The sequence below is a fragment of the Mustela lutreola genome, chromosome 6 (genome assembly GCF_030435805.1).
Source record: "Mustela lutreola isolate mMusLut2 chromosome 6, mMusLut2.pri, whole genome shotgun sequence".
Classification (NCBI taxonomy): Eukaryota; Metazoa; Chordata; class Mammalia; order Carnivora; family Mustelidae; genus Mustela; species Mustela lutreola.
This window is the reverse complement of record NC_081295.1, coordinates 20,231,010-20,255,114: the sequence shown is the minus strand read 5'-3', so window position 1 is coordinate 20,255,114 and position 24,105 is coordinate 20,231,010. Positions and strand designations below refer to the sequence as shown.

Sequence of the window (24,105 nt, the reverse complement as noted above, 5' to 3'; positions counted from 1 at the left end):
GTTTTCCTGGTTTCTAGAAATACTGGCTATCAGTATAGAGTTCTTCCAACAGGGATTAATCATACTCTTCCTTATGATCCTGTAGAGTGAGTGATGTAGAGATTATGCCCCTCCCCCAATTTAGCCCAGCCCAGGAAGATATTCAAGGCAGTCCTGGGGCAAAAGTAAATCTACATTTTCTAGGACTCCTCTCCCAACTTTTTGGGATTCTGGCATGACTGTGCAATTGCTTCAGTCCAAAAAGATCCTGGGAAGTTTCACAAAGTACAAAATGATCCCGGAACCCATCATTCAACCGGAATTTGAGAGCTCTCCCTTTCATCAGGGACTGATTCTCCAGTTTAATCCAACTCCAGGGTTGATCATTGCCAGGTGTGAGGGAGGAGCAGTACTGGGGGAGGGAGGGAGGAGGCGCAAGAAGGATTTTTGGCTCCCCCAGTGCTTGACCCTTGGCAAAGCTGACTCCAAACCTCCAAACGATAGCTATCAGTGGGACGACTAGGAATAATATCGTGGAAAGAATCGGGAACATATTTATGTGAATTTAGAAGACCTGAGAGCCCGTTAAGATCTACTGATGATTTCCAAGAAAGTCTTTTGGGAAAAAAAAAAAAAAAAAACCCAAAACAAAACCCCGATCTCATCAGACTGCTCATTTTCCACTGAATTTCTCAGTAGCAATTCATTTGTAATATTTAAAGATTTCCTAAGCTATCTATGCTAGCCATCAGCTGGGATAGTATTGTGAATACTAAGAGGGGAGCCGACCTCTTAACTGTTTTTACAGAACAATCATTAAAAAATCAGCTTCAAGAGGAATGCATGTTTATTACATTTCAGTGTGTGATGTTCCACAAAATGTAGATTTATTAAACAATTCAGCAAGGTTATACTTAATTGCTTCTAACATTAGCATCATTTCTAATGGTGACCGGCATTTATGTGGTATAACATAATTTTAGCAAATGTTTTGTGAACTGGAGTATCAATGTCTAAGGCTTTGATTTTGCCAATACTCTTTCAGACACCTGCCTGACGGAACCCAGAACTCCTTTCTTGCCTCTGGTTTTATGCCTCAGGGCACCTGGCTTTCTTATAGGCAAGTATACTTTTATTGTGACTTCTGCAGATCATATGTGCTTTCTCCTCAACTTTAAACTCTTCACTTCTTAAAATCTTTTCAGGTGGGAATCAGCTTCTGGGAGGGAATTCCAGTAGAAGCATCCCCCAAGAGCACAGCGCCTCCTCACCCTGCTTCCTCTTAGTCACAAAAGAGTAAGAAATATTCAGTCTCAACCTTCTTTTGCTCCTAGAAAAAGGCAATTTAACTTTATTTCTGAAGTTGTTCGCTCTATGCAGCAAATGGATTAGAGAAATCATGAATAAAATTTGTACATTTTGGTCCCACTGAAGTTTAACCAGGAAGATTTCTTATACTGACCCTGCACTATTTACATGGACAATTTGAGGACATTGGGGGATGACTAAACTGTACCATTGGCTTGCTATTCTATTTCACTAAGAAGTCAGTTTTAGTAGACACAACTGGTGAAAGGGACATGGCTTCCAGAATAAGAAAACAAAGGTAAATTTTTCAAGTTTTCATTCAGAATTCTGGTCAATGATAGGTAATCCATGGAAGGCTGATTCACTTCTTTGATCAAAATTGGAAGACTAGGGGCGCCTGGGTGGCTCAGTGGGTTAAACCTCTGCCTTTGGCTCAGGTCATGATCCCAGAGTCCTGGGATCGAGCCCCACATCGGGCTCTCTGCTCAGCAGTGTGCCTGCTTCCTCCTCTCTCTCTCTGCCTGCCTCTCTGACTACTTGTAACCTCTGTCTGTCAAATAAATAAATAAAAAATTAAAAAATTAAAAAAAAATTGGAAAACTAGATGATATGTGTACGTGCTGGCCGTGATCTGCAGTACCGTACCTGCACAGTTCTTGGCTATCCTGGCATCCCCATAGTAGCCAGGGGCACAGTGTTCACACTTGAAACCCGTGGTGTTGCGTAGGCAATTCCTACACTGGCCGGTGACCTCATCACAATCTTCAAAGATCAGGTTGGGATCTGAATTTCCACTGCAGTCACATTTCTTACAAGTGCTTCCAATCAGCAAGGGGTTTCCATAGTAACCTGGGGCACATCTGAGGCAAAAATCACAGGTAAAAATTTAGCAACCATAGTTTTTCTTCTCTTTTATCTTCTCTCCTACCTAAAAGAATATATAGTGAATATATGTGGATTGCCCTCCCAGAATTCATTTCTACTTTTCCATCTTCCTAATAGGGACAGACTTTGTTTTTAAAGAACCACTCACTCTTCCCTATTGTGTTGAAGTCCATCCAGTTTTGTCAGACCTCCAGATGCACGAACGTCTAGACATAAGTAGCGTGTGAACATGTTTGGTCACCTCAGCCACTATGGTATATGGCTGGCATATGATCAAGAGGTGTCGGATATGCTAACTGTACTGTAGGGTCACAGTACTAGGGCACAGCTAAGAATTATCCTGGTCAAAATGTTATTATCTATATTGAGAAACACTGGTATAAATCACCAACTGCCTTGCTCTAGTGAATTGTTCAGAGAACCTAAACTGAGCTACTTAGTGCCTGGCATTGTCCTGGCTACTATGTTTGGCTGAGGAGTGACTCATTCAGAGTATAGCTCAGAGCTCTTGCTTGAGGGGTGTGGGAAGGCATTCTCTCCATCCGCAGGGGAATGAAGAGGCAGGTAGCACTCAGCTCTGGCAGCCATCTTGTGATGGAGGGAAGGCAGTGTGGAGACAAAGCAGATGGCATGGCTGAAAGTACCACAGATAAATTAAATTGGAGCCTGGATGGCCATTATGGTAGACACTTTAATATGTGAGCCTACAGAGACCAGGCACCAAACTGCCTTTGTTTTGGGGGCAGAGATAGTGCCTATGGTCATGCCAGCTGGGTCATTGATGATTGGTTGGAGAGTAGAGGCCAGAATCCATCCAGCCTGTGCTGGACTTGCTAAGTTGTGCCTTTGTTGTGGGGGCGGGTGCTCCTGCTCAGAGGAAGAAATGCTTTTCTCTACTTTTTCCAAAAGAGTCTTGTAGGCCAGGGGAGGCCCTATTGGGAGTGGTGAGACCACAGGCCCCGTCCAAGGTGGTAGCTGCTACTCAGCTCCTGTCAACTGTTTCCACACTGTGGCCTTGAAGGAATGAAGGATCTGTGTTGCCAGACCTTCCTATTTTTAAAACAAGAAAGCTGAAGTTTGGATTTTTATGTGAAACCGCAGTTTTTAAAGATTGGCTCAAACTTTATAAGAATACTGTATGAGCCAAGCTATAGATGTTTTCTGGCGGACTACCGCCTCCTCTTTGCTGTGACCCTAAACTAGTGTCAAAACTGGCTAACTGGAGTGGAAGATGCTTTGGGAGTGGCTGGAAAGAATGTGTAGTCACTCTTTCATGGAGCGGAAGGTCAGGCGCAGGAGTAGGTTCTCATGTGAAAGAGAAAAAGAAAGGGAGCCCACAGGGGTTTTTGTGATGATAGCAGAGGTGGGGGAAGCCAGTGATGGCTTCAGATGCTGGTGGACTGTGGGCTGGAATGGGGAGACCAGGCTGGGGTGTGGAGGCCCTGGGCTGGGGCGTTGGCCTTGGACAGAAAAGCAGGAGAGGACTTTCCAAGGAAATCAGGAAGACCGGACCAATAATAACAAGACATTACTTTTTCCTTCTTTTTTTTTTTTTTTAAAGGATTTCATGACTCAGAATATTTGAAAAAATAGAGAAATGAAAAAAAAATCACCTTTAATCCCAAGATCCTAACAAAATCACAGTCCAACATTCTGCATATGTTCTTCCAGGCTTTACTCCTATGTCTCAGTTTTTTTAGTGTAGTTGTAATAATGATATACGTTCAATCTTTACACCCTTGACTTGCATTATATCCCTTAGCTTTGCCGAGGTGGGTTTATTTCGTTACACCTGGGAGGTAGGCCACGCAGGCCTGGCGTGCTGAGGCTGAGAAGCTACTTTGGTTTTCCAGGCTCATATGGCAAGGAATTCACAGTGCAAGACCCAGACCTTCTGACCCTGATGTTCTTTCCTTCCCTCCGCCCTGGACCACACTGCTGCTGCTATAAATGAATGAATGCATTCATCCAACAGAGGGACAATTCATGTCTATTTTACGTAAGGCGTGGAGAGGCAGGAAGAGGAAAAATAGACAGCACATGCCCTGAAAGAAGAGGAAGGGAATCCTTCACACTTATATGTAAAATCATGAACTCTAGAAATTGAAGTCCATGAAAAAGATAAGAATGAATGTAAGTGCCACACAACCCATGGAGAGACACCCCCCTGGAGGAGATGTTCAGTGAGTTTGTTATTCATACTCAAGTCTTTGCACCTCTGATTTACAGGTTCTCTGGTTCCCAAGCCAGCACAGATCATTACTCTATGGAACGCATGGCTCTGGATTGAATTTCTGTCCTTTGCCACGGTTCACCAGAGAATAGGAGACTCTTGGTCCCGCTGAAATGGGACTGCTCAAAGTAGAGTTGGGAATCCTGAGGTCTGGGAGTGAAGGACCTTGTTCAAGCTCACAGAAGTCAGATGACACTTACTTTCTTCACTCTGTTGAATCCCACTGAATATGATCTCCATAGGTTGTCTCTTGGTCTTCCACAAGAGAAAAATCAAATTCTCTATTCTGCAAATCAGAATCTCCCCCCCCCCCCAAATATTTTGTTTATTTATTTGACAGAAAAAGATCACAAGAAGGTAGAGAGGCAGACAGAGAGAGAGGGGGAAGCAGGCTCCCTGCTGAGTAGAGGACCCGATGTGGGGCTCCATCCCAGGACCCTGGGATCATGACCTGAGCCGAAGGCAGAGGTTTAACCCACTGAGCCACCCAGGTGCTGCTGCAAATCAGATTCTTAATCACAGGGGCAACCTACTTTGAGTTTCAAGAACATCTTTTGGTGGTAGGTTCAGAGGCAATTCTGAAGTCATAGCCTAAACTTCAACTCTACAAATTTTATTGAATAAGCATGCAAAGGTTTCTTCCCATAACACCCTATATCTCTTACTTCTATAGACAAGAAAACTAGAGTGTGGAGAAGCTAAATAATTTATTCATTACTGCAGGGCTCAACCCTATCATGGGACTCCAAGTTTAATGCTCTCCGTGTCCCACAAGTCTGGCATTAAATAAATTAGCTAATTAATCAATTAGTGATTAGAACAATTGAATAATCAAATGCTATCAATGCACCCAATTCCTACCCTCAAATAACAAATAACAAAGATTCAAAAGGACCAGCAGTTGGATTTAGAGTCAGAACTGGAGCCTTGGTACCCAGTAGTCTGGTCCTATCTATTTTCCTCCCCCATAATCTCATTTCTAGCTTTACTAATGACTTGATTCACTCATGGAAAATAGAGCTGATAAATTTTCAGTGTAAACAAAAAAACTGTGGTATATGAACATTGTCATTTCAGTTAGTGATCATATTATTTGGGCAAAACAGAAAACAAAGAAATATGTTTTGGGGGGGAAAAAGATGTTGACCCAAAACTACTGTTCTGGGAATTTTTGCAGCTCTTTTCCCCTCTTCTGCTCTTTCTCCTTTGCTTTACCTCCTAGGGTCACACAGCTGTCACTGAACACTTTTACTAAGGGTGCCAAAACTCCCAGGTGGCACAAAAATCTTTCAGGGAAGGATGCCATTCTATAGCCATCATCGGGGTTAAATTAAACTCTGGAAAAAAAAAAAAAAAGCACCTGTTACATAGTAGGTGCCATATAAATGCTTTCTACTTCTCTATGAACGACTGATAAATAAGGCTAGGAAAATGTACCCATTCAAAGTCAGGGTAAGAATCCACGAGGGGGATATGGTAGAGAGTAGGGAGTCCTAGAAGAATTTTTTGCAGATAACAGAGTTGATAGCATAAGTTTAAAAAAACGTAGTACCTTCAGAAAGAATCAGACTAAACCCTGGAATCACAAAACTCCATAAATGTTAACTTTCTCTTCCTACTCCTCCTCTTCTTTATTATTCTTTTCTGTCATCAAGGTCATCATCAACACCATTATCACCATCACCATCATTGTCTCTGATGATACTATATTCAGCCTTTCCTGTTAGGGTTTTAAGGGTTTTACTTTAATTTGTCCCATTCTTCCCTCTTGATCTTTAAGCAAAAAGACCCACATGATAAATTTTCTTACTGTCTTAGCATGTCTCTCATTCCATGGCAAAACTGAATGGCCGGGGCTGCCATGGGAGCGAATGTGGAGTAGTGAGGTAGTGAGAACATATACATGTATGAACTAAAAACTCTGGATTGGACGTTGAGGCCCCTGGGTTTGGTTTTGGGTTTACCACTAACCAACTGTGACTCAGATTAAGTCTAATGGCTCCGTGTCTCAGGCTTCTCATCTTTAAAAGGTACGACTTAGGAGTTCCTGGATGGCTCAGTCAGTTGAGCTTCTGACTCTTGATTTCCACCCAGGTCATCATCTCAGGGTCATGAGATTGAGCCTGGCATCAAGCTCTGTGCTGAGCATGGAGCCTGCTTAAGATTCTTTCTTCCTCTCCCTTTACCCCTCCCCCTGCCCCAGCTCATGCACATGCTCTTTCTTTCTTACATAAAATAAGGTTAAAAAATATATATATATTTTATATATTATATATATGTTATATATATAATATATTTATATTTTTATAATATTATATTTATATTTATAATATATTTTATGTACTATATATTATATTATATACTACATATATAGTTATAAATGCATATTTATAACTATATATGTAGTATATATATATTTATATATTTACAACTTAGAGCAGAGGGAAAGTCACACTGGGATGAGAATGAGAATTGCAAAATTCCTTTCTATAAAGTCTGTACATTTTATAATTATTTGCATCAGATGATAACTTCCATTTGCAACCTCTATTCAGTCAGAGGACACTTTTGACTCACTCAATTCTGTGTCACCCTCTTCCATTTTCTTGGCATGAGGAGAAGTGGAATGGGGATCAAATAGGGCAAACGATGGCTGACTCTCATCACTACAGGTATCTTTTTAAAGGAACATTTACAGTACTATTATTATATTTTATTTAAAAAAAAGGTATTACTTAAACAAAGTAATGTTGTTACGTTGTTACTTTAACTGTGTGTCTACCATGTTCCAGATACTGTGATGGGGAAGAGCAGTAGAGAAATGAATGAGATGCTACTTCTCCTGAAGAGCTCCTACTTTAATAGTAGAGACTGGGGGGTAAAAAAAAAAAAACAAAAAACACCAAATGTGTGATTTTGAGCATGTGGTTGAATCTCTCTGTCTCTCACTTTCCTCCTCTATAAATAAGGATGAGAATGGTATCTCATAGGATTTTTTTTTTTTTTTTTTTAGGTTTAAATGTGTCATTGTATGTAAAGTGCTTACAACAGCTATCTGGCACACAGTAAGCACTCCACAAATGTTACTATTTCTGTCATCATCGCCATGGTCATCATCTAAATGTAACACGATGTGGTGAGCTCTAGAGTTGATCTTGTGGATTTGGGGAGCCGCAGCTCCCACATGCTGAAGTTAAAGTGTGAGGTGGGGAAAAGGACTTTGGGAAAGAGCCAGCCAGGGGCCAGGACAGGCTAAAACACAAAAATCTCACTGTAAAAACAAGGGTGTTTGAGCTGTTTTACATGGTACAGTAAGAGGTTCATATTTTATGCTTTAGACCGATGTTTCTCGAACTTGTGTGTAAAACGAAAAACATTTTCAGAGAATACCTCTCCTAGTGTTCATTTAAATTATCTTTAAATCTTTGAAGAGTTTGAACATTAAACTAGGTAGAAACTCTTTATACCTATGGCTTTTATACATCTTGAAAACCAAAATAAAATTTACAAATAAAACACAAACGAAACTGCGAAAGTAATGAATTCATATTAATAGCATCAGTTCAAGACAGTGGATGATGTTGTCTCGTTCAACTGAAGGGCTACTTGCAACATGACATGGGAGAGGACTGTGTGAGTTCAGCATCTATGTCCGGCCATGTGCTGGGTGATGACTCAGTTTGCTTTGATGTCATGCCAGTTGACCTCCAATTGTCTGTAATGTGCCACTGACATACCCCCGGCTGTTACTTTCTCCTCTGCTCTGAGGCAGATCTCCTTTTATTATTAAGTGGTTCTACAGAAAGTCCACAACATGTTTCAAGTACCTTTTTCCTCAAGATTATCACTGAAATTAAACACAAAATTAAGAAAATATTCACTGGGAACTCATGACCCTCTATGACCATTTCTGAGGACACCAGCGGCTCTTGAGCTACTGTTTGGAGACAGTGTTTTATATCATGCAGCTGTGGCATTAAAGGTGGAGCATTAGTTCCCAGGCAGTGAGAGGAATGGCGTGAGAACCCAACAGGGAGTCCAAACACAGGTCCTGAGGCCTCACTCCTAGAGGTTCTTTTTCAGTGGGGCACGGAGGGGATTTGGGGAAGGCTCAGGAATCCGAAGGTTTCCAGGAGATACATACAGTCAAATTTGAAAACCATCGCTTGACTATATGATCTCTAAGTACAGAAACACCTAGTCTGTTCTCAGTTTGGATCAATTGTAGTTTTGTTTGAAACAGATAGACGTCTATACAAGTCGGCAACATATTTTGAAAATACCTGTGGAGAGGTCCAAGGTCACAGATACACTGAAAATATAGATTAGATGAAGCTTAACTGCGACAATTTAACCACCTGGCTGTTAAACTCAAAACAAAACTAACTCCCTCCCCCATCAATCCCAAGGTCAAACATGAAGTAAAAGCAGTGAAGGCTACCCCCTTCCCAGTGACCCAGCCCTCTCTGTGGGAAAGTGATCATTCCTTCCACTACACACCTGAAAGGGCTTTGCTTATCTTTGTATTTGGCTTTCCTTTTCTCCCTTGTGATGAATGGTGTTTGGGTTTGTCTCCTGCTCTAGCCTTGACTTTCACTGAGAGCAAAGACCATGTCTTATCGTATCACATCCCTATCCCCACCACCAATCTGCTGTGTGGTCATTTCCATTTTAAGGAAGAGTCCTCTGGATGGTAAAGTCCATTTTTGGAGCAAAAGGCCTCAGGCCATTTTCTCAAAGACAGGACGGTGTGAGGAAGAGTGGACAGGAGACAGGAGACAAAGTGGAGGGACTTGCTCAGAGCGATTCCCCCCAATGCTGATGGCAGGCTTTGAAGGGCACTCATTTCCCGCACATTTCTTGATGCAGCCTCCAGTCAAGGGGAATCTAGGAGCAGGGTCACTGTGCTTCTGAATATCAGAGACAAAATTTAAAATAGAAGTCCTTTGGGAAGACACTTGGGAAGGACAGTATGGGCACAGGGAAAGAATCCAGATTTTTAAGCCAAACCGTGAGAATCCTGGTCCCCCACTCAGCAGTGCTGTGACTGTGGACCAGCCCCATCTCCTCCCTTTGCCTGTTTCCTTATCTGCAATATGACAAAAACCACATCCTCTCAGGGCGGTGGCAAGGCTGAGATGAGGAATGCAAAGCAGGGAGGACACGGGAGACAAGCAACAAGGGGCACTATCTAGTTCAAAGCTATCATTTCTGGCTGAGGAAACTGCGTTTCAGGGAAACGAGCCAATCTCTCCCAGGCACACTTATGCCAGGGGTTGGGAACTGGACAATGGCCACCAGGGACTCCTGCTGCCACCAGGCCATTTTTATCGAGCATTTCTGAAGTGCCGTGTGCCATACTAAAAACCCCACCGTATCCCCTCATGACAGCGCTAGGAGGTGAGCATTCTCATTTTCTCCAAGCTGGAGATGTGGAAATTGGCACGTAGAGCTCACATAACTCGCTCAGGAGGACCCGCAAGGATTGGAGCTGAGATACAAACTTGGCCAGGCTGAAATGACACTTACTCCATATTTGACAAGTAGTGCTCCTCCCTTGACCTTACCCGTCCCCCAGATCTGACCAAGCCTTACAGGGTAACGGCAGGGCCAAGGGCTTCCAAGGTGCACCGGGAGGCTGATCACCTACAATCCCACATGTGAGGCAGGCAAGCTATCCTGTGCTGGACCCCCTGCTCTCACCGACAGGACCCGGGTCTGCATCTCTGTGCAACTCTTCAGGCCTGAACCCTGAGGGACAGAGACGACTTCTCTTCCGGGAGGCCTTGCTTGTGGCCAGTGGGCCATCCCCGGGGCCATTGAACACCCATTAAATGATGAACTGCTCAATCTCTGTCAGACTAAACGGACTTCAACCTCAGACACTGAGGAGAAAAAGCTCCATCCCTGATTGACCAACAGCCCTCCCTGACTCACAGGGAGCCAGAAAGCGAGCAAGTCAGGGATCTCACATTCCTGAGTCCCGCAGTAAGGAAATACGGAATGAGTGTGTCACAAACATTAATTAACAAAATCTGTTTATCTCTCTCAAAGGATGAAATTCATATGTGCCATGGGCTTTCGCTTTCCCTCTTCCCTCATAGCAAAAAAGAGAGAAAAACCCCTTTAAAAAATCTTCAGTGAAGGAATTACCTATGATTTGTACATTTAGTCATCATAGCAGCTATGCCCTCTGGGTACAGAGATTTTCTCCACACCATAAACACCGTGGCTTTTTAAAAAGGGTTCAGGAGCTACTCTCTGAGAGGTAGAGGGTGTTTTCTGAGGAAGTGAGATAGCTTATCATTTGAGGTTGACATTGGGAGTCCCAGGCCTTTGTGCGGCACATCTGGGGCAGTGGGAGTATGCCGTGGCGAGGTGGGCATGGGCAGATGCTGGACCAGAGGCTTGGGAAGTACCCCCGGTCCTCCCCCCTGCCCCTCCGCATTACAGCACCCACATCATCTTGCTACCCAACCACATGGAGAGGCTGATGTCAACGGCATTTCTGTTAAGAATAAGAAGACTCTTCTGTGAGACTCTTTTAGCAAAAGCCATTTGATTGGAGAAAACTGAGTAACTGACAGGTAGGGAGGATGGGAAATGTCTCGCCAGGAAATCATGCAGTGGAAAGCATGACTTAAAGCTCACATCTTTAGTCACCAAAGTCTTTCTTACTTGAGCAAAGCCCAAGGCAACTTTAAAAAATTAAAAAAAAAAAAAAACAAAGGTGTTAAATACTGACAGGGATTCAGAAAATCCAAACTCCTGTGAAATTGTTTACTTTTTAGGGGAGGAGATGGTATAAAGAATGGATTAATAATAGGTTTGTGCCTTTGTCAGTGTGTTGCTTTACTGACCGATAGAGGATTCCTCCCCTCCCCCACCTCTTTTCTCTACTAAGGAAGCCTCTCTATCAATTACGCTGCTGGTTCTCAGGGATGGGGAGAGAGATAGTAGTGTTACCAAAACCATCTAGAGAATCTTTTCAAAATATATTCATTTTCCTCTTCACCTGACCATTTAACCTGACCTGGACCCATGGGAGCATATTTTTACAGCTCTCTCTGGGGCATGGGATTTAGGAAAAAGTCCCCCGAGTGTTCTGCTCTCCTCTTCAGGCTCACTGAATGGGAGTATAACAGAACTGATGAGTGCAAGAAACAGAAAGTTTCTTCCCACACAGAAAATAGCGAATTTTATTAGCCTACCTTTCACAGTTAGGTCCAGCATAGTTTTCTTTACAAATACACCGAACGGCTCCATTTTTTCTATAGCAGGATTCTGCAAAACTAGAATTATAAGAGAATATTAGAAGTCAATTCCACACATCACAGAAAAGATTGTCTTAACTTTTGGTTCCATCATCTCTACCTTGGTCCCAGTCAAGTTCGAATGAGTCTCATCATTTGCTTTACTTAAATCAAATCTTCTTCCTTTCAGGAAAGTTTAGACTAGCAGACTCAGATAGAAAATGCCCAAATGTTCATCCACTGGTGAGACCATTTTCCAGGTCCACTTACTTATTTTGCCATAGAGGCACTTAATTATTTTTACTTGAAGCAGTGGGAATTTCTAGAATATTTAACACAAGTCTAAGTCACATTCTCTGAAGCCAGAAATAAAATAATCAAGTTCTTTTATATGTTACCTGTGATTTTTTTTTTTTTTTTGGTTACCTGTGATTTTTGATGAAATGAGAATTTCTGTATTCTCACCATTTTCTGTATATACATTGGAAAGTTTATCCCCCTTTTTATTTTTTTTTTTTTTGCATTAGATCTCTTCCACTCTTCAAGGTCATGGACCACTTCTAAACTATATACTATAATCCCCACTGAACCCTAATTTCTTTGTTGTATACCCTAAAGGTTGGGAATAGGGGGTGCAAGGACTGGCTCTTTTGACCAAAGTCACAAAACAAGTACACAAGCAATAAATAGGACCCACAGGAAAAGGATTCTCATCCATAGAAACCCTTCTCTTGATTTCTGTGTGTTTTTTTGCTTGTTTGTTTTTGTTGGTTTTTTTTTTTTTTAGATAATAAAAATTTGGACATAGGACAGGAAAGCAATAAAAATATCGTTCAACTATTAAGGAAGGGGAAACGGAATATAACTCTTCACATGTTTGGAAAATTCTACATTGACACATAAATCCAACCGTATCAGGGGGGTGTGAAAAATTTTAAAGACTTACAAATTAATTGGCTTAGGTATTGTGCCATCAATGGAGTGTGACCTGCTGCTCTCACATTCCTGCTTGTATTAGCAATTTTACCCTAATGGTCTTTGGAAGGAAGCAAATGATGTGTTTGCTTTGTTTAAAGAGATTTATACAATTAGTCAGAAGATAATATATACTTTGCCATGTCCACAATTTATTTTTTCTGTGTTTGGCTAAAAACATTTCAGCAAAATTATATCTCTTTGGCCTCTATTCTCCATTTTGCTTGTTCTTATTTTTTTTTTAGCTTACTTCAAAAAACAGTTAAGAATCCAGAATGTGGACAAACCCTCATGCATGTTTCTTTGAAGATGTTTATCCCAGCAGCCTGCCCACAGCTTGAAGGACTGAAGCATCTGCCTGTGTCTGGAGTCATCTGCCTTTAGCTAATGTCCTGCTGCTTCAAACAGATGACATTTTCCTTAATTGGAACGATTGCTGTAGCTTCTAGTAGACGGGGAGGATGTCTGGCCAACTCCAAAATAAATAAATGAACTCTGTGCAAATGGTCCCTGGGAATAGCTGTGTGACCATTGGTCTCAGTGGAGTGAGACTCACAAGCAGTGCCAACCATTGAGATTCCTTTTTTTTTTTTTTTTTTTTTAATTTAACCAGCATTAATTGTTTATATTTTGCTTAAGGTAAAGTCTGTTTTTGGCTAAGGAAATGAAAACACTGAGACTTTCTCAGCCCACATTAACAACCATGGCGCCCTCTCCAAGTGGATGGGAGCCTTTTGTTCTTGGAAACCTTTATGGAACCTAAGGAAAAATAGACTTAACACTGTTTGCTTGCTTACCTCCCTCAAGCATAATTTTGTTGCTTTCTGATGTGGCTATTGGAACTGGAAATCCAAATCCTGGTCTGGAGGCTCTACTGAAGGATATCTCGAAGTGATATTAGGTGACTTTCTGAGCTCAAATAAAAGTCCTGGCACTTTAATTTTTATAGGAAGTAACAATATGAATTTCTAAAAAACTGAAAGGGGCAATGGGAATTTGATTTGGTAAGATATTTGAAAATAGTCAACTAAGTCAATAATAAGGCCTTATCAAAGGCTAGAACCTTACAGGATTCCGGCAAATTTGTCCTGTTCAGTGACCACAGATTACACCTGCCCACATCCCCCCATCCCATCCGCCCTATTTGTAGCCGGTTTCTTTACCCAAGTAGGACTGTTGCCACCTCAAAGAAAGAAGGTCTCTCCCAATTCCTCCACACTCCCACATAATGTTTTTTACTTATACGTGGGGGTATCTTTGCTTTTCTGTCCATTGCAGCAGACTTTTCAACTTGAAATGTACGCTGTTAGAGGCCTCAGTTTCCATATCTATGAATATGTGCCTAACTGCAGAGTACATTCCTGGAGACCTTCAACTGCCCTTTGAACCCAGATCTGCTCACACACCCAAAGAGCCTGAGTAGGAATGGTGATCCAACAGAAACTGTTTCCTCCTCCAAGACAGGAAGCTCATCACCTAACTGGCAATTTCTCCCTTATTTATTTTTTTGAAAGAGTCTTCAGAAGAGCTTCTTGATCAACTGAAATACTGGATAACCTAGCTGAAAAGGTGAAACAGTAATTTGTTCTAGGAACTTCAAAATACTGCTTTATTTTGACCTATTTCAATGAAGTCAGGGCATTTTGATAGTATTGTTTACTACTGTGACTGGCGACTAGTACTATATGACTGTCACATAATAAGTGCTTGATAAATATTTGTTGATTGCATGTAGAAAAACTTCTTAGTCCACAGGAATTAGGTTCCAAAAGTTTCTTATCTTAAGACCTTAAGGTCATAATTTAGGTAAGAAAGTCCTGTCATATTGTTGTGGAAATATTGGTGTTTGGAGCAAACGGTCAAGGAAGAATTCTTGAGACATCTTCGGTGCAAATTGGTTTCTTTATTAAAGCACAGGGGCAGACCGGTGGGCAGAAAGGAGCTCCACTGGGGTTGTGATGGTTGACTAATTATATACTTTCAAGCGGGAAGGGGGTTAGGGACAGCACAAGCCTCCAAGGAATTTTGGAAACAAGCTGAGGGGGCTAGCTATTGTTAGGAAAAGGTCATTTATTATTGTTTAGTAAACGCTCAGTCATGAGACCCTTCAGATGCTTATCAGTGGGCCATATGTTTGGAGAATGATTGCCAACATGTATCTTGGGGTAGAGATAAAGGACATTTCAAAAGGAACTTCTATATATTTAAGGTAGACTCACAGGATCCTGGTGCGGGAGGTGTTGGGGGGTAGGTCAGGATAATGTTAAGCTAAGATCGACTTTTGTTTGCCTTTAGAAAAGTGTCAACATCAGGCAGCTGAGCCCCCAGAGGAAGGTTACTCTGGTTTCAAGGACTTGTCAATGGGCTGTAAGTAGTAAGGAAATTTAATTTTTTCCTTTGCCTTTGTTTCCCACATCGACATGCATGGGGCAAAAAGTGCAGAAGTCAGACAATACAATTTAAAGGACTGCCTTTGTAATTCATCTTTAGTTTCCAAAGAAACTGCAGCTCAGAGCTTATAAACCTATTTTGAGCAAATGATGCTACATAGAATCTTCATTTGTATGGGAGATTATATGGAGAACCTGTTATTGGAAAGTTGGAGGTAGGTATATTTAACAAGATAATGATAGCATAGCAAGAAAGCAGAATGCTGAACATCTCATCAGATATGGTTAAGACTAATGTTTGAGATCAGAATATTAATGAACGATTAAAGAATCTATCTAGATGAGACAAAGGGAGCTCATAAATCAGGACACACTTGGATGACTATAACAGAACATTTAATGTTTGAGGTTTCTATTCTCCCTCTCAATACCATCCATTTTGAACATATTGTTGATACCATGAGACATGAAAAATCACAAAGCAAGAACTGAAGCAGTTTAGTGGTTTCTAAAGAAAAATGGGGGCTATAAAACATTTGACTTCTTCACTGACAGACTCATCAGAGGATTTGAACAATCACAAGATTTTAGGTGAAATGTTAGTTGAGTTGGTGTTCAACTAAGAAAAAAAAACAGGGGCAGAATTTATTGTCGTCTTTGTTCTCTTTATAAAAAAGTGTATGTGTAGGGGTAGGGGATGATCTTCAGGCCTTTTAAAAGTTATTTTATAAGCATTAGTTAACTTAACCTTTATAACAGCTATCAACTAAATATTACACCCAAACACTTAGAACATTGCCTGACACAGAGCAAGCAAAATACTAGTGTTAGAAAAAATACAAGTATGTATTTAAAAAAGTCAGTAACTAGCATACAGCTTTCTGTCTGTGAGAAACCAACTCAAATGCTCCACACATATTGTCCTAGCCCAACTCTATGAGGCAGATCCTTACACCAACTCAGAAACAAACAAACAAACAAACAAACAAACAACAACAGCAACAAAAAAACAACCCAAGACCCAGAGCAGATAAATGAATCAATGAATGGAGCCAAGATCTGAATCTAGTCTCCTTGACCCCAAATCCCATGGAAAGTGAAACATGGAAAGAAAGTTATCTTGCTTGAGATCATACAGCTAATTTGTGCCAAACCACAGGTATGAACCCAGGTTCATTACTCTTCCTACGTGTGGTATAAGAAAAAAGTACATATTTGATTTTTGTCCTGGTTTCTGGCACAGAGCTCCTAAAGCTCCTGGAATTCCCTGAGTGATGACTATCTTTTGTGATTCAGAACGAGCCCATCTCAGGCCTACTTGAGCTTGTGTTAATGAGGTGACTCTTGATGGGCCCCTAAGTAGTTTCAGGTTAGGGGCTGGTTGTCAGAGGTGAAAGCTACTTGGTTCCAGGGTTGGAACTTTGAACCCCATCCCCTTCAACACCAACCTCAGAGTAGGGGAGAGGGGATGGAGATTGAGTTCCAATCATCAATGGTTTCATCAATCACAGCTATGTAACAAAACATACATAAAGTTCTTAAACAACAAAGAAGATTTTGTGGAGCTTTGGGGTTGGTGAACAACCCTGAAATGCATAGAAATTCTACTCCCTCCCATCTCCTCCTCTACACCCTGCCCTATATATCTTCTTCAATTTAACTTGAATTATATCCTTTAGAATAAAACTGTAATTGTAAGTACAACACTTTCCTGAGTTCTGTGAGTCATTGTACAGAACTATTGAACTTAAGGCAACCCCTGAATCTGTAGTTAGCTGAGCAGATATGTGAGTAGCCTAGGGATCCCATTTGTGGCTGGTTTCTGAAGTGGGACTTAATGTATGGGCTAACTAACTCTGGGTAGTTAGTTAATGTCAGAAATGAACTGATTGTAGGACACTCACTTGGCTTCAGAGAATCAGAGAAATGGTTGATATTTGGAAAACCAACCAGCACTATACCAATTTAATTCTGTTTTCTATCATTTTTAAGATAATAAAGCGGCCAGTCATGACTTGACTGTTGGATTTATACATATTATGGACCTGAAAAGAATTCCACTATTTCCATTAAGATGTATGCCTATTTTCTTTAACTTCTCACTCAGGTCAAAACATAGCCAGAAGTGAACATTAGTTTTCTGCAAAATCTTTTATGAGCTGATTGGCCTAAATCTTGCATTCTTTTTATCTGTGTTCTAATTCTGATTGAACAGTTTGCCACCACATGTAGGAATCCTCTTCTCTGTGAAAGTAAGAGGAAACACAACTACTGGAAGTACTGGATTGTGAGTTTGTTTGCATTACCAGTTGTGATCTCCCTAGGTCAAGGGATAGCTGAGAAATTAACCTTGCTGATAAAATCTAGGAGACTCATTTGCCCTTATGATGCTACCCAATATTTGGGAAACAGAGTCATCACCCATACCACAAATTTCCCTGAAAGTGCGTTTAGGCTAAAGAACTTTTCTGTATCTTTTCTAGTCTCATCTCAATATGAGGTACTCAGTCTTTCCACTAAGGTGGGAAAACCTGAGAACTCTGGATAGAACAAAAATAAAAAGTACATAATTAAGGGGATAAGCAGCAGAAGAGAACATCTTCTCTCAGAACTTACTTAGCCACATGGGGTAGGGGACAGGGGCATGGCTGGCAAAACCGGGGTGGTCCTCTGATGGAATCTCCAATATAACCATCTAGACATTTCTCACAGTGCTCTCCTGTCGTGTTCCGCTGGCAGTTCTGTGAGGCAAAAGATAGGAAAATTTGACAAAACCACAAAAGAAATGCTATAAGCAATATATCTGGGAACCAAATACTACTCCAAGTAAAGAGGTTGTGAGGCTCATGGAATTTATTGTGTGGTCAGAACTGGTCAACACAAAGCGGTCTTGTTGGCCAGTCAATACTAGAAAGGGTAGACAGTGGTGGCTGACTTCATCCTGAGCTTCCGTGTGTTCATGAGCAGACTGAGGAGTTTAGGGTTTTCATGCAGAGGGGATAATTCCTCAACAAGCTGATTTTTCTGCTTAGAATGCCTGGTTATCTTTTAAGATCTGTACTAGACCTTGAAACCTCCAGGAATTCCTTCTGATGCCCCTTCCCTGATCCTTCTCCCATTCCACTACCCATATGGTACTATCTGCTCGAACCTCAGCAGTCCTTCTGCCACATTGTGCCTCTCGTACTGTACTGCCACCAACTCAAATGGAGCAGGTACTCAGTAGAATAGAGTCAACTCAGCAGTGACAAGTTCATGGATTAATTTCTGCCCAGTACTCTAAAGAGGCAGTGATGCTAATCTGATAGTTTTTTCCAACAGGACTGAACTGGATCGCTCAAGCCAAAGCCATTAGCACCGTGGTATTTTCATCTCTGTGTTCAATAGAGTATATAACAGTTGAATAGGGTTTTCAGTGAAAAATCACACCATTAGAATTAGAACATCATCAAAGTCAGCCTCCTGTTTGATCCACTCCCTCAGTAACATCTGTGCACAAGATCTTCAACAGACACAACTGTTTTCAAACAGCTCTCTGTGGAAGAACCTGAGGAAAGGCAAGATGGAGCAGTAGTAAGGTGAAATCTCTGCTCTTGATTTTTGTCTTTGTGTTCTATGGTGAAGTTCAAAATAGACTAACAAAACAGAATAAAGCCTCCAAACATTTGACATGGGTTAACTAGTTTAATTCTTATAATTCTAAGGCAAGTGACTATTTTTTAACGCCATTTTACATGTGAAGAGATGGAAGCACAGTGAGGTTAAACACATTGCCCAATAAATTGTCACACAGATGGAAGGAGGTAAAAGTGAGATTCAGACTCAGGCAATCTTGCTCCAGCAGCCAGGCTGTTAATGTTCATATTATACCACTTCTACAATGTGTTAGACAAAAGGCTCCTTTCCCAAAAGAGTCATAAAATGACTACATTAGAATGTGCCATACTATTTTACTAACAGTTTGGACTTCAGATCAAAAGGGCAGAGCTTCTCCACATGAGAAATGCCATCTCAATAACTTGGCCACAGAATCAGTTTAATGTAGTAAGAAAGCCGAAGAGGATCACGTTGGCCTTCCTGTGGTTTGTCACATGATTATGCAAGACTAGAGTCTACCTAGATCTATGGTTCTCAAACTATGTCTAGGGAGGTCAAAACCATTCTCCTAATACTACTAAGATTTTATTTATCTTTTGGACTCTCATTTTCTCATGTGTGTAAGGTAGATGCTGGGGCTCCTGGGGCTCCATGACATGGAGATACCACCACAGATATGAGATCCAGCTGCCTTCTCTTAAGCCAAGCATGAACTATATTTTTAATTTGTAAAATATGTTTATATTTTATAAAAGCATATTACTTATGTTAATATGCAATGGGTTTATTGCTATTTTCAAATAAATTAACAAGAAAATACTAGAATAAATTTCAGTTTTAAATTCTTTTTTCTTTCCTTTTTTTTTTTTTTTTAAGATTTTTATTTTATTTATTTATTTGACACAGAGAGAGACAGGAAGAGAGGGAGCACAAGCAGGAATAGTGGGAGAGGGAGAAGCAGGCTTCCCAGCCCCACGTGAGACTTGATCCTGGATCAGGACCTGAGCTGAAGGCAGACACTTAACAACTGAGCCACTGGGTGCCCCTAAATTATTTTTTTAAAGATTTATTTGTTTTAGAGAGTGTGAGAATGAGGGGGGTTGTGGAGTGGGGAGAGGCACAGAGAGAGGAAGAGAGATACTCAAGCAGACTCTGTGCTAAACACAGAGCCCTATGTGGGCTGAGATCATAACCTGAGCTGAAACCAAGATTAGGTTGCTCCACTAACTGTACTATCCAGATGTTCACCCCCACCAGCTTTTTAAAAGATCTATTTATAGTTTTATTTCAAATGCAATAAACATGGATAACCCCCCACAAACAAGACTCTTTGGCTACTTGAATAACTCTCATGAGTGCAAAGGGCTCAGAAGACCAAAAGTTTGAGAACTTCTGCTCTGTCTAGACCAGTGCTTCTTAAACTTTACTGTGCACACCAGTGCCCTGGAGATGTTGTGAAGATGCAGATTCTGATCCAGGATGTCTGGGGTGGGGCCTGGGTATCTGCCATTCTAACAAGCTCCCAAGTATCACCAGGGCTGCTGGTCTAGACTGTACTTTGAGAAGTAGGGGGTCTAGAAACACCTAGACTAAGTAACGTTGTTTGTTAACTGCTCAGCATTGGGCCTTAGCCTGAGTATCTGGCATAAAAACACAATACATTTCACTGCAATGAAGAGTGACCAGAGTGTCTCATAAATTGTAAAATTAAAGGTTTTTGCATATATCAGTTTGTTATTTTACTAATTCATTCATTCACTTAATAAGCTTAGATTCAGCTGATATCATGACAGACAATGAGCTGTGACTTATTCAGATGAAGAAGACCAGATTCATTTATGTGTCATTTTATGAAAAAGACCTGGTTCCTGCCTTTGAGTAACTCACAGCCTTATGAAAGAAGAAGAGAGGCCAACAAACAACTGTGTGCTAGGTGCTGTGACTGAAGTATGTATAAAGGATATACCTATGATGGGGCAAAGAGGGAGAAGAGGTTCTGGCTTTTCCTAAGAAAGTTGGAGAAGACCTAATGGAGCTGATGACATTTAAATGAGGCCTTGAAGGAGAAGCAAGAAATCCCAGGTAGAGAGCAAGGGAGCACAAATTCAGACACAGACTCTGCCCATACAGAATCAGTTTTGGTGGCAGTGAGCAACTCAGTGGGGCAGGAGTAGAAAGCCTTGAAAGATTTTAGAAAGGAGAATGTCTGATTAGGTTGAAAGATGTCTCCGTTGCTGGTAAGGAAGACAGAGTAGGGGAAGGAAAGTGGATCAGGGCATGATGAGTCATTGGGTAGTCATAGCTGTGGTCTGGGATAGATGCTGTGGGTTGGAATCAAGGCAATGGGATGGCAGAGAAGAGAAGAGGCTCTCTCTGGGGTTAAATGTTGGGGAAGATAAAAAGGAAGTTCATGAAGCATCTGGGACATCTTAGTATAAGGGTTTGGCAGAATGATTAATTAACCGAGATGAAGAACATAAGAAGAAGAACATATTCAGGGTTGGAAGAAGAAACATGACCTACGTATAGAGAACTTACTTGCATTCAGTTCCTATTATATTCTCATGTGACCAGGCACAAAGCAACAGAGGACTCTAAGATGTTTGGACATACAATTTTCTGACGTTATTTCAAAACCTCAGTTAGCATGGAACCAAATCCATCCCTATTTGCAAAATTTTGGGGTTTTCCAAGTTGCACCATATTGGAAAATTGTCAAAATTTTGATGTAAGAATTATGCATTTGATCTAGATACCAACTGTATAGTTGCAAGTAAAACAGGAAAAAGAAGTGTCTACAACTCATTTTTTTCTTGCTCTGAGATGTCTAATGAATGTGCTGGTTTATTAATCACACATATTTAGTCTTACAGGAACTTACATTGGTTGATTTCTGTCTTACACACATAATAAAGGAGAGCTGGAAAAGCATGAGAAAAATGTTAATGTCTGCAGAATTTAGAGATGTAGTATCTTTGCTTTCCTGAATGAAGTTTTAATTAGGCTTTGAAGTAATAAAAAATTCATTAGCTTTCAATATACTGGATTACTTCCCTTCCTCTATTACGTTTAGGGTGGGGTAGAAGTCCATTTGAATATCAATATCTTTTTAACTACAAAATTACTACAGGCAGTTGTATAGAATTTAGGGAGGCACACTGTGAAGTAAAAAGAAAATAAAAATCCATCCATGTTTCCACCAGCCAGATAACAGCTTGATGGGCATCTCTTTAGATTTCAAGGATATTTTTGCTATTCTTTTAATAGTTTTAAATCTGAATATCCTCATTCAGATTTAGAAAAAAAAAATTTCCTGCAATGCTGGGACAGACGCTGAAATTTTTTCATTTTTTTAATTTTTCATTTGATTTTCACTGAGCAGATAGGGATATCTACATGTGTTTCTCAGGCTCCCATTGTCCTCATACCTTGACCTTTACTATGTTGGTCATGTCCAGAAGCACTTTCAAGTAGGTGTTTCTGTTCCTACAGCTCTTCAACCCAATACAGTGGAAAAACCACTTAACCCAGATCTTAGGATAATGTCTGGCACATAGGTGGAGCTCAAAAAAAAAAAAAAAAAAAAAAAAAGGTGCTTCTTTGTTAAATGGTTGGATGAGATCAATAGACCAACCAATCCTTAATTAAAAGGAACCTGAGGAGCCTTGTTTCTGTGGTAAACTTCAAGTCAGATTTTCTCCATTCTAGTTCTGGTCAGTGGGCTCCTGGCTTTTCTTTAGATGGGTACTGGCCTTAGTCATGTCCTCTTCTCCCCCCGCCCCAAGATTTTATTTATTTATTTGACAGAAAGAGAGAGAGAGAGATATCACAAGTAGGCAGAGCAGCAGGCAGAGGGACAGAGGGAATCACGCTCCCCGCTGGGCAGAGAGCCCAATGCGGGGCTCCATCCCAGGGCCCCAAGATCATGACCTGAGCCCAAGGCAGAGGCTTACCCCACTGAGCCACCCAGGTGCCCAAGTATGTTCTATTCTTAATTATCTGTATGTAGCCTATAGACTTGGGGTAAAGTATGGGTTATTAGGCATTTCTACCACCGGCCATTTGTCCACTTCTATCTGTTTCTTCCTCTATTTCCTTTCTCATACCTCCTTCTGGAGCTTTCCTAGAGAGTCTGCCATGTCCACTGGGGACACCTGATCCTTGGGGCCCTGTCTGGCTGACTGAGATGAGAATCCTTCCCAGTACATTCTAGTTATGATAAGATGCAAGATAGCTTTTTGGAAACAAAAAGGATTTCATTCATGAAGGCACTTTTCACTTAGCCACTTTTCTGCATTTGAAGAGTTAGAATCCTACTTGTGAAGACATCTCTAAGCTTCTTTGCTATGTCTAAAATGGTAGCCTAACTTTGTCTACACTATATTTTATTGCCAAATGGCTTAGTTCCTTGAAATCAGTCAGTAAAACATAAGGTCAGTTTCAGAAATTGGACATTGGAATGGAGGAAGAATTAGAAACACCAGGGGGAAGGCAAGGTGGAGGGAGGCATTATAAGACTTCAAAATAAAAACAAAACTAAAATGAAATAAAAAAGAAGGCCTTTTATATTTGGCTGTGTATGGAAGACGGGAGAAATGAGTTAGGTAAGCAAAAGATAAGAACTGATAAAAACTCAGGCCCAGGGGCGCCTGGGTGGCTCAGTGGGTTAAGCCTCTGCCTTCGGCTCAGGTCGTGATCCCGGGGTCCTGGGATCAAGCCCCGCATCAGGCTCTCTGCTCAGTGGGGAGCCTGCTTCCTCCTTTCTCTCTCCCTCTCTCTCTGCCTACTTGTGATCTCTCTCTGTCAAATAAATAAATACATTAATTAAAAAAAAAAAAAAAAAAAAAACTCAGGCCCACAAGGAAGGCTGCAAGGAAGTGCTTGAAGAAGAAGAAATTGCTTCTTCTCTGGTGCCCTGAGAACCAGATGAGCTGGATGGAGGAGCTACAGGGCAGGAGCTGATAACCAGGAGGCCAGAGCCGGGAGGCCAAAGAAAATGGGAAAACCTGAGTTTGATTCCAGTAGGTCACCATTGGCAATACATTTACCACCTAAGTGACAAAGGATTCTAGGCTGGCAAGTCTCTGTTTGCTACTTACATTTAATTCAATAGAGTTATGTCCTTTTTTGTCTTTCTAAATTAAATTTGTAAGAATATATGTATATACATATTTAGCTCTAAGGGATAAGATTGTGGGTGATTTTCACTCTGAATTTCATGTACAGTACATAGCTGTATTATTGTTTTGGTTGTTTGTTACATTGAGCATATATTACTTCAATCAGGAAAAAAAGCTATTTCCATCTAAATAGAGTTGGGGTGGGGAGCTCACTATTAGGAAGAGAAGGACGGCTGTTCTTTCTTTTTAAAATATTCTGTCTTGGAACAAAGTAACTGGAGGAAGATGGCCAGTTCCCTTGAGTGGGCATAAGAGTTTACACCCCAGTCCATCCCCAAACTTTTATTAGAACTTTGTATGCCCAG

The 24,105-nt window shown here is 41.0% G+C and overlaps 1 protein-coding gene across 2 annotated transcripts in view; it reads right to left on the bottom strand.

Annotated features, from left to right (window-relative positions):
• Nucleotides 1-24,105, bottom strand: part of LAMA4 (laminin subunit alpha 4) — a 146,998-nt gene that overhangs the window by 83,735 nt on the left and 39,158 nt on the right. For both annotated transcript variants that reach the window (XM_059176811.1, XM_059176812.1), the window contains exons 3-5: nt 17,640-17,764; nt 11,617-11,697; nt 1,933-2,147 (exon numbers count right to left, since the gene is read on the bottom strand). In XM_059176811.1, coding sequence (XP_059032794.1) covers nt 1,933-2,147; nt 11,617-11,697; nt 17,640-17,764 — 421 coding nt within the window. The remainder of the gene's footprint in view (nt 1-1,932; nt 2,148-11,616; nt 11,698-17,639; nt 17,765-24,105) is intronic.